At 33.5% G+C, this 11,004-nt stretch overlaps 1 protein-coding gene across 1 annotated transcript; it reads left to right on the forward strand.

Moving 5' to 3' along the window:
- Window positions 1-363: 363 nt before the first annotated feature.
- On the forward strand, window positions 364-1,626 carry LOC126888604 (uncharacterized). The gene has a single exon (XM_050656960.1). The coding sequence runs from the start codon at window positions 364-366 to the stop codon at window positions 1,624-1,626; it is 1,263 nt and encodes a 420-aa protein (XP_050512917.1).
- Window positions 1,627-11,004: the final 9,378 nt, after the last annotated feature.

The following is an 11,004-nucleotide window of genomic DNA, read 5'->3' on the forward strand; positions in this document are numbered from 1 at the left end:
AATCAAATCCTGGGTACGCAATTGACGAAACCCCTCACAATTTGTTGTATTTACCTGTTGTGCCACAGCGTGAAATTACCAATATCACTGTGTTGGCTGTCGATCAAGAAGGACGACCTGTGAACTTTAGAGGAGAAGAGAGCACATTGGTGCTGGAACTTAGATCAAAAAGCAGATGGGATTAGTAATAGAACAATCTACCCAGAGAACGCCATTAGTTGTGCAACCATCTCAGCAGCAATATCTTAAACAATCTACCTACAGAACACCATTAGTTGTGCAACCATCTAAGCAGCAACATCTTACGTCCGCAAACAAATTGTTTTTACAAACGTTGGGTTTTAAACTGAAAAAATGACTACAATGTATGGAAAGAGAGCGCGTTCAAACAACATCACAATGCCTCCAATATTTGATATTTATCGTAAGCCAATATTTGATGAATCGATTCGAAAGGCTGAATACCGAACTTATGCACCATTCATCAAATCATTCAACTGCAATGATATTGTCGAATTTAGCATTAATCAAGTTGACTCGTTTTTTGCAATGAGCGAAACCTTGTTATGCATTAAAGGATCACTCGAAATAACTGGAAATGGTGGCGTCAAACTAGCAAATAATGTGGGTGCCTTCCTTTTCGATTCGTGTATGTACAGCGAAAGCGCAAGGGAGATGGAAACAGTGCGGGATCCTGGCATCGTAAGTGCTGTACGTGCCATGACATGTTATACGCAAGAAGATTCTAATTATATGGTTATGGCTGGATGGAATTACCCTAAGGATCCAATTCTAAACGCTGCAGATCATTCATTCAGCATACAGATGCCTCTTAAGCATGTTTTCAACATTTTTAATGATTATCCATTGATTACGTGTGGTCGTCAAACAATAAGACTAGTTCGAGCTCGAAATGATAACGATTGCATAGTTATTACAGAAAAACAAAACGCTGACAAAACTACAACTGTTACAACCGCTAAGATTAACATTACCAATATTGAGCTTAGAGTGAAGCACATATTCCCCAATGATGATATTAAATTGGAACTCATGAAATCTATTCAACAAGATCAACCTATAGTTATTCCGTTTAGAAAGTGGGAATTACATGAATTACCTGCTATTACGAGAGGTGCCAGGCGTGAAGTTTGGGCTGTTAAAACTAGCACATCAGTTGAAAGACCTCGTTATGTTATTGTTTTCTTTCAAACCAACAAACGCGACAAGATTACAGCTGATCCTACTTTATTTGACAATGTCAACATCCAAAGTATTAGATTATCGTTAAATGGAGAATACTGGCCAAACGAGAGAATGCAATTGGATTTTAGCAAAACCGATTACAATGAAGCCTATTTTAACTATACCGAATTTTATCCTAGCTACATACATTCCCAACAAAAACGACCTCTACTCGATTTCTCAGCTTTTAAGAATCGTGCATTGTTCGTTATCGATTGTTCGAAACAAGAAGAAAGCATGAAAGCATCCACCGTTGACGTAAAACTCGATATTGAAGCGAATAACGGTTTTCCCGACAATACCAAGGCCTATTGTATTATTATTCACGACTGTGTAATGGAGTACTTCCCTCTCACCGAAATTGTAAAAAGTCTAAATTAGATGCATGAGGTGTCAGTAGTACACGAGCAATCATCATGAGAATAGCATTCGTAGATATTCAGGGATTCGTTGTGGATGGGTGGTTTGTTCCTAAAGAACTTTCCATTGAAATAGGTTATAAACGAAGTCATTACATCTTTTTGCCTCCGAAACCATTCAATGCGCTAAGTAATGTGGATAAGAAGACCGCATCATACGTGGAGAAGAATCTGCTAGGCATCCGGTACTCTGATGGAGAAGTTGAACTATCTGAAATAAATAAGATACTGCAAACCGAGTTGTTATATACAGCTGACTGTATCTACGTTCGAGGGAAACAAAAAGCAGAATATTTGGATAAGAAACGCCACGTTTTTGGAATTTTTCCTCATATTATTGATGTTTGCAAGTTCGATGGTACGCCTCGTGCTGCTGGAAATCTTGGTTTTACTGCAAACCCCCCATGTCATGCCGCTGGATTATTTTCATGTGCAGAAACAAATGTGAATCGCCTGCGTGACTGGTTTGTCAATAAAATAATGCCAATGTAATTTTTCTGTGTACAAAATAAATATTTTTTAAAGTTATGGGTTTTTTATTTAAACGCCTTATTTATTGATCAAGTCTTATATTACATGATGATTCAAATTTTCTCTTAACAATTTTAAATATAATCTTTATAATTAAAATAAACACTGAAGCTAATATTATACAAGTCATTGCAAAAACATTATCTATTTCACTTTTCATGCTTTCTTTGTTCATCGTTGTTGGCGCCGGCGTCGATAACATCATTAATAGTAATTGGATGAATTCGCCTTGTTGGAGTTTCCCTAAATAAGTAATCCGCAGCACTTGAATATTCTTGTCGCAGCTGCTGGCTAAATTCCTTAGGTGTCCAGTCTATGCTGCTTCCCAGTGTTAGGTTCTCTATTTGTTTTATAACCTTATTTTTATCCTCATAAAATAAAACCTGACTTCTTAACTGTGTCAGTTTTTCTCTAAATTCTGCTAATTTACGTCTATACTCATTCAAAGACATGATGTTACTACCTCACGTCGCGCTGTGACAATAAGTTCTTGCGACTGAGCTCCCCATGACAATAAGGCCTACGCGACATTTCACGAGCCCACGTGACGTTTTGACGTGACGTTTTTACGTGCTTTGACGTGACGTTTTACGTGACGTGCTTTGACGTGACGTTTTACGTGACGTGCTTTGACGTGACGTTTTCACGTGCTTTGACGTGACGTTTTACGTGACGTGCTTTGACGTGACGTTTTCACGTGACATTTCACAAGCCTACGTGACGTTTTGATGTGACGTTTTTACGTGACGCGTTGACGTGCTGTGTTCCTTTTAAGTTCTTTTAATAAAAAATTGCATTATGTTTTTTTATTTTATTTAAATTCCACAATTACCAGCCGCGCGCTTCGTATCTACGAGATCGCGAAAAACTTAAGGTATCGACCGCGCATCTGCTTCGCGTTCCGCGAAAAATTAAGGTACCGATCGCACATCTGGTATCGCGCACCGATCGACCAGCGCTAGAACGCCGTCACATCGGAACGCGCCCCATCGGACGTCGTCACATCGGAAAGCGCCCTTTTGACACTATGCCGCCATGTTTTTTTGTATTCGTTATCTCCCGCCCATTCCAACGAGCCGTCGTACGTTTAAATCGGACCAATAGCAGCAGAGATACCATGTTTCTCTCTCTAACACACATACTTTCCTATATCAGCTGTGACATCACATACCTCTCTCTCTAACACACAGAATTCCCTATATCTGTAGTGACACCCGTTTAGATCATCTACTGTAGAGCATAACAAATGGCGTCCCAACTGATGGTGCATTAAGAGAGTATTTCTGGTTGCAACTTTGAAAGGGAAGACAGACGAAAAGCAGGTGATTGAAAATCTATATTGAGTGGTCAAAATTGATATATTTGAATTACGACATATAAATTTCCTTTAGGTACAATTTTAATGATTGATTTTATTTATTTGATATTTGCATTTGATGAATTTTTGAAATATTCATATTACATTGGGTAAGAGAAAATTTTCGTGTCTGCAACAGATAGGGTATTTTCGAATTTCGTAGCAGGCGGGGATAAATTTTAACTACATGTCGATCTCCAGAAGCAAAAGCAAAGAAAACAAAAAACAAGAAGAACATTTGGAACAAGAAGAACATTCAGATCAAGAAGACAGTTTAGACACAACAATCATGGAAACAAAAAAAAAGGAATTGTCAGATATAGAAAAATGATTACAACTGATGCAACTCCAGTCACAAAAAATGGATAAAAATCAGGAAGAAACATCAAAGAAAATGGATAAAATAGATAAAAATCAGGAATAAACACAACAAAAAATGGATGACAATCAACAGGAAACAAAACAAGCAATAGAAGAGAACAATAAGAAAATAGAGGAAAGCATAGAAAAGTATGAAAAGGAAATAAAAGGATGTTTGACAACAATGAAAAACGAGATAGAACAACAAGAAATGAAAATTAAAGATCACATGAAAGAACAAGAAATGAGAATGAAAGATCACATGAAAGAACAAGAAATGAAAATTCAAAATAAAATGGAGGAGTTAACGAATTGCCAGAAAAAGGAACTAGAAAATTTGGAAAACAAGTTGGAAAACGCGATTCAAGCAGACATAGAAGAAGTGGAGAGAAAGATCCAAGAAAACGAAAGAAAAATTGCGGAAATCAATACTCAACAAAATGTCGGAGAAAGAAGAGAAATGGTTATACATAGCACAGATGACGTGAAAATACGATTTGGCGGGGATGTAAAAAGATTACACCCAGTGCCCTTCATAAATAGCCTGAAAAAGAAAGTACAACACATTGGAAATTTTGAAACAGCTAAAGAAATGATAAGAAACCATCTTAAGTATGAGGCAGGTCTATGGTTTGACAGTAAGGAGGAAGAATTTGACAGTTGGCAACAGTTTGAACATAAATTTTTAAACTATTTCTGGGGAAAAGTCCAACAAATGGAAATCAACAAAGAATTACAAAATGGGAAATATAATGATTGGATGGGTATCTCAGAAAAAACATACGCATTACAAATATACAATAATGCAAAACATCTACAATACAATTATTCGTCAGAGCAATTAGTCGAGCTGATTGCAAGACATTTCGAAGAAACGCTAGAAGATCATATCACGTTGCAAAATTACAAAGACATAGATAGTTTGTGCCAATTCCTACAAATAGGAGAATCACGTCTAAGAGAAAGAAAATCAAGAAGGTCGCAAGAAGATTACAGACCCCGAGAAACACAGGATTACAGGGATAGAAGACAAAACAATAGGAGGGACTATACAAAACGAGATTTTAATCCCAGGAGGGAAAACGAAAATAGAGACAACGGAAGAGGAAATTATGAACAAAGAAATAGGCAGTGGAATGAGGACAGAAATCGAGATAACCAGAATAGAAACACCACACTCACAAATCAAGAAAACAGAAATAATGGTAGACAAAATGAACAGGGATATCGAGAAAACCGAAACAGATCCGACAGACCAAGAGAAAATAGAAGAGAGGTAAATAATACCCAGGCAGAAGAATATGACGATGAGAGACACTACTACGAAAATACAAACAACGAGGAGCAAACGGCGTCTTTTCACGAAGGCGCTCACTAGAAACAAAGAAACAAACAGGAATTTTTTTACACCCGAAGGAATTTATAAAACTGGCAGGAAACAATGAAAAAAGAAATGGAATAAAATTAAAATTTGTGAATGGCTTTATCAACGAGAAACCAATTAAAATTATGATAGATACTGGCTCAGAATTAACACTAGTCAACAGAAAATTAATAGAAGAAGTTAATTTAACCAATTTAATTTACAAAATACCTAGGGTGAACTTAGTGGGCGCAAATAAAAGGAAATTGGCAACGATAAATGAAGGCATACGAATAAGGATACGATTGGATAAGAGATTTTATGCACTACAATGTGTAATAATGCCAAATATGTTGCATGACATGAACGTAGGAGTGGGCGAAATTCACAAAGGAAAAAGAAGAAGAACCGGAAAATTTGAAAAAGGACAAGGAACATGAGAAACGGAAAATGGACAATTCAGAAAAAGAACAAACAGTGGAGATGAATGTGGCGACGAAACAAGGACAAAGGAGAAAGAGAAGAAGAGGGCAAAGGAAGATAAAAGAAAATGAAACTTGGGACTCATCAAAAGAAGAGTTGAGACCCGAAGAAGAAAATTTGAGAGTAACAAAAGCAAAGAAAACCTGTGATTCCTCTGTAGAAGAGTCGAGCCCAGAAGAAGAAGAAGAAAAAATGAAAGGGACAAAAGAAAATGAAACTTCGGACTCCTCAAAAGAAGAGTTGAGACCCGAAGAAGAAAATTTGAGAGTAACAAATGCAAAGGAAACCTGTGATTCCTCTGAAGAAGAGTCGAGCCCAGAAGAAGAAGAAGAAAAAATGAAAGGGACAAAAGAAAATGAAACTTGGGACTCCTCAAAAGAAGAGTTGAGATCCGAAGAAGAAAATTTGAGAGTAACAAAAGCAAAGGAAACCTGTGATTCCTCTGAAGAAGAGTCGAGCCCAGAAGAAGAAGAAGAAAAAATGAAAGTGACAAGAGAAAATGAAACATGGAATTCCTCAAAAGAAGAGTCGAACCCAGAAGAAGAAGAAGAAATGAGATTAACAAAAGAAAGAGAAGAAAAGGAGATGCATTTGAATTTAAAACACTATGAAAAATTCAGAAATGGAGAGCATCAAGTTGCCCAAAAACAGGCGCATGATGTTTGGAAGAAAAAGAGAATGAAGGAAATAGAAGAAGAAAGTCAAAAGATCAGAAAAATATGTAATTGTTACGATGTGTACAAATATCATGAGTAAAGGAAGGAAGGGTACATAGTAAATAGTTTAAGGTAGGAAATAGGACATAAAGTAGGATAATGAAATAGGTATACCGGAAAATTGTTTTGCCTCGAGAAAATCGGTTGCATATGCAAAGAATTTTATCGAATTCAAAAGGCGGGGATTTTGTTGTAGAATAGTTTTTTTATAAAGAAATTAAAAAAAAATTTAATTTATGTCAATGACCATGAAATGATAGTTTTTCATCACCCTGTATATGACCAAATTTGTTTAGAATTTAATTTTGCTATTAAACACGTGTTTCGCAAAAATTAAAACGATTAGTGATAATTATTCGACGAAATGGACGGGGCATTAACAAAACATTTCGGTGATTAGAAAGTGGAGAGAGCGTTGACGGGACAATAACGTTTTTAAGATCCTTCCGGGAAGGAAGGAAGGGTTTTATGAGGAAACAGTAGCGATTAGCAGGTAGCGAAAACGCGTTCCAAAATTGCGGCTGTAATCTTGAATATTTTTTCGAGATATTTGGCACACGTATTCGTAATATAATAAAGAATGGCGGTACAGACCCCAATTTGAAAAATATATTAATATGTGGAAATTACTCTGTAATTAAGTACAATATTAAAAAAACGAGCCTATACCGCAATTAAGAAGAACAAGAAAATAAACTTTTTTATCCGATGCCTAGATTTTGTGTCATTTTGGAAATACTAAAATTTTTTATTCCATTAGTAGTTCCAAAATGACACAAGATCTAGGCATCGGATAAAAAAGTTTATTTAAAGAAAGTGTATTTTTTTTTCTTCTTAATGGCGGTACGGGCTCGTTTTTTTAATATTGTATTTAATTATAGAGTAATTTCCAGATACTAATATATTTCCCAAATTGGGCTCTGTACCGCCATTCTTTATTATATTACGAATACGTGTGCCAAATACGTCGAAAAAATATTCAAAATTACAGCCGCAATCTTGGAAGGCGTTTTGGCTACCTGTTGATCGCTACTGTATCACCTTAAGCTTTTAATAAGATTTTTAAAATTAATTTAGATTATTTAATAGATATACTCACCGGCACGAAATACGGGCACCCCAAAAAATGGGTCATTTTGATGGCTCGTATCTTCTAAACCTATTGTCCGATTTAAGTATTTTTTTAATATATTATAGCCCTATTCTTTAACAATATCGCTGTAATAATATTATTTCTAGACATGTAAGTTATCATTATATACCGAATACCAGGCGTACCAATCAAACTGGGTTTTTTTCTCAATTTTCACAACAACCTGTGGAATATTCTAGCCTTTATACAATATTGAAATTAAAACCCAGCTATAACCCCAGGTTTTCTTAACATTCTGTTTTTTTATTCATTCGCTTATGTTGGATAATAAAAAAGTTAGTTACTTTAACAACTAGCCATGTTCTTTATCGATACATGGTGTTTCTAAATAAATGCGACAAACTTTAAGGGGTAATTCTGCATGAAAAAATATTGATTGCAAAAATAAAATTTTTTGTCAAACAATCATTATTTTTTCATGCAGAATTACCCCTTAAAGTCAGTCGCACTTATTTAGAAACACCCTGTATTGATAAAGAACATGGCCAGTTGTTAAAGTCCATAACTTCCTTATTATCCAACGTAAGCGAATAAATAAAAAAAAACAGAATGTTAAGAAAACCTGGGGCTATAGTTGGGTTTTAATTTCAATATTTTATAAAGGCTAGAATATTCCACAGGGTGTTGTGAAAATTGAGAAAAAAACCCAGTTTGATGGGTACACTTGGTATACAATAAAATTTACATGCCTATCAATAATATTATTATAGCGATATTGTTAAAGAATAAGGCTATAACATATTAAAAAATTACTTAAATCGGACAACAGGTTTAGGAGATACGAGACATCAAAAATTACCAATTTTTTGGTTGCCCGTTTTTCGTGCCTGTGAGTGTAGATTGAATTAGAAGTTCATTGTAAAAAAGGAAGTAAACAAAAACACGAGAAAAATTTATTTCTATAAATAAATAGGTAAGTAAATATTATAGACTAAAATAAGTACAGATAATATATATTTATAGAGATATAATTAGCTTCATTTAGGCTAACTTTAAAAGTAAAGCAGATTTAAAAGAAAGCTATTATTAATGCTAACACAAAAGTATGAAATTATTCATGTTTCATACACAAAATACTAAGTACGATTAGGACCGCGAATCTACAACAAATAAATGTCTGGAAACCGTTACACAGGGTTGCCAAAAAACGGAAGTCGCATCGAGCGGTGTGGTATACGGAAGACGCTACGCGTTGTGTATATAACCTGTATAATAGTACGGGAGCGACACTAGCGCTGGTGATATACCGTCGAACTAAAATCTGATCTTATGAGTATGTTAGATACGATATGACTTCCAGAGAAATTTTTAATATAAGCCTTCTAATACCATCTAGTAGCCAAATTCGTAAAAATATAGGCAAAACGTTGTGACTTCCGAAATCGGAAGTCATAACGGTATATATGAAGTGACAACGTATTACGAGTATATACTTTGGAAGTCACATGGATACATGTATCAATATATATATATATATATATATATATATATATATATATATATATATATATATATATATATATATATATATATATATATATATATATATATATATACTGCCCTACTAAGCGAATAGGGGGTATCTGCAATTTTTATTTTTCGGATACTCATTTATATATTGTCTCATATGTGAATGAGTTCAAAGATTCTATATATTTTTCTATTACTGTATGGTCCAATTCATTATGAGGTATATAGTTTCACAGTTTCTATGTGGGTTTGGAGCATATATGAAGGTGTATTTAATGACTAAACAGTAGTACCTCATTTTTTTATAAAATGTAGATACCCCCTTTTCGCTTAGTAGGGCAGTATAGTGGTTTGAAGTTTCAGCAATTCGGTCATGTGAAATAAAATTCTATTTGTTATTTCTCAATATTTCGTCACACTTTTGTGACTTCTTCAGGAGAAAACTGTAAATTTATTAAGATTAGAAATTAACAAAAGCTAAATATTTAGTTACTTACAACTATAAGAGTATTAATTTAGATTTTTTTGAACATATCGTAACGGACATTGACTTAATTTTGATTTTGACATTTATTATTTCGGAGTTATGGTAACTGTAATAAATTTTATTTTCATAGAATATTGTCTGATATTTAAAATTCTTTTTTTAATAATGAATAGGTCAAAGTAAACCAAAGAAAATATTAACGGAATTTTAAGGTGGAAAAGTATGATTAATAGTAGAAAAATTTTAGAAAGGGACTAGAGTATATTAAATTGATCTATAAAATGTAAGTGATGGTACATAGTGAGTTAGTATAAGGCTGATATTTTTAGAAATTAAATAAAAATTAAGATGGATTAATTATTAGATGAATAATTGAGTAATTTGTTTGAATTTTTACACTTTTTGAAAATATTTTAAAGGTTATTTATTATTTAGAATGTTACAGTAGATATTACTCAAATGGTTAGTATCAGTCTTATAATTAATAGATTCTGGAGTTTTGATAATATGTACCATCTCAAGGAAGAGTCGTTTTTTATAATTGTCAACTTGTTCCAAGATTTTTACATTGTTAAAGTCAAATTTATGTCCCGTCTTTAAATGGTGTTCTACCAAGGCACAACAGTTTTTTCTGATATTACAGTCACTTTTATGTTGAGTGACACGTTGCTTAAGCCACTGTTTACTTTGACCTATATAACAACCTTGACATTCAATGCAATTTATTTTGTAAATTATGTTGGCTCATTAATCCGTTTGGAGTATTAGCTTTAGTTTTCGAGAACAACTTTGAATTTAGAAGTGGACTGTACTTGACTAATTTGATGTTTGGAAATGGTTTAAAAAGTGGGACAATTTGGTCTGTTAAATTTTTTACGTAAGGTATTTTTTGTAAATAACTGGTTGAGGATTATTTATCAAAGCTTATTGTTATTGTAAACCTCAACCAGTTATTTACAAAAAAAATACCTTACGTAAAAAATTTAACAGACCAAATTGTCCCACTTTTTAAACCATTTCCAAACATCAAATTAGTCAAGTACAATCCACTTCTAAATTCAAAGTTGTTCTCGAAAACTAAAGCTAATACTCCAAACGGATTGATCCAAATGTCCCTTACGATATGTTCAAAAAAATCTAAATTAATACTCTTATAGTTGTAAGTAACTAAATATTTAGCTTTTGTTAATTTCTAATCTTAATAAATTTACAGTTTTCTCCTGAAGAAGTCACAAAAGTGTGACGAAATATTGAAGAAATAACAAATAGAATTTTATTTCACATGACCGAATTGCTGAAACTTCAAACCACTATAACACAGTACGGTCGAAAATATTTGTACAAAAATATATATATATATATATATATATATATATATATATATATATATATATATATATATATATATATATACATCCTA

The sequence above is a fragment of the Diabrotica virgifera genome, chromosome 7, assembly GCF_917563875.1.
Source record: "Diabrotica virgifera virgifera chromosome 7, PGI_DIABVI_V3a".
Taxonomy (NCBI): domain Eukaryota; kingdom Metazoa; phylum Arthropoda; class Insecta; order Coleoptera; family Chrysomelidae; genus Diabrotica; species Diabrotica virgifera.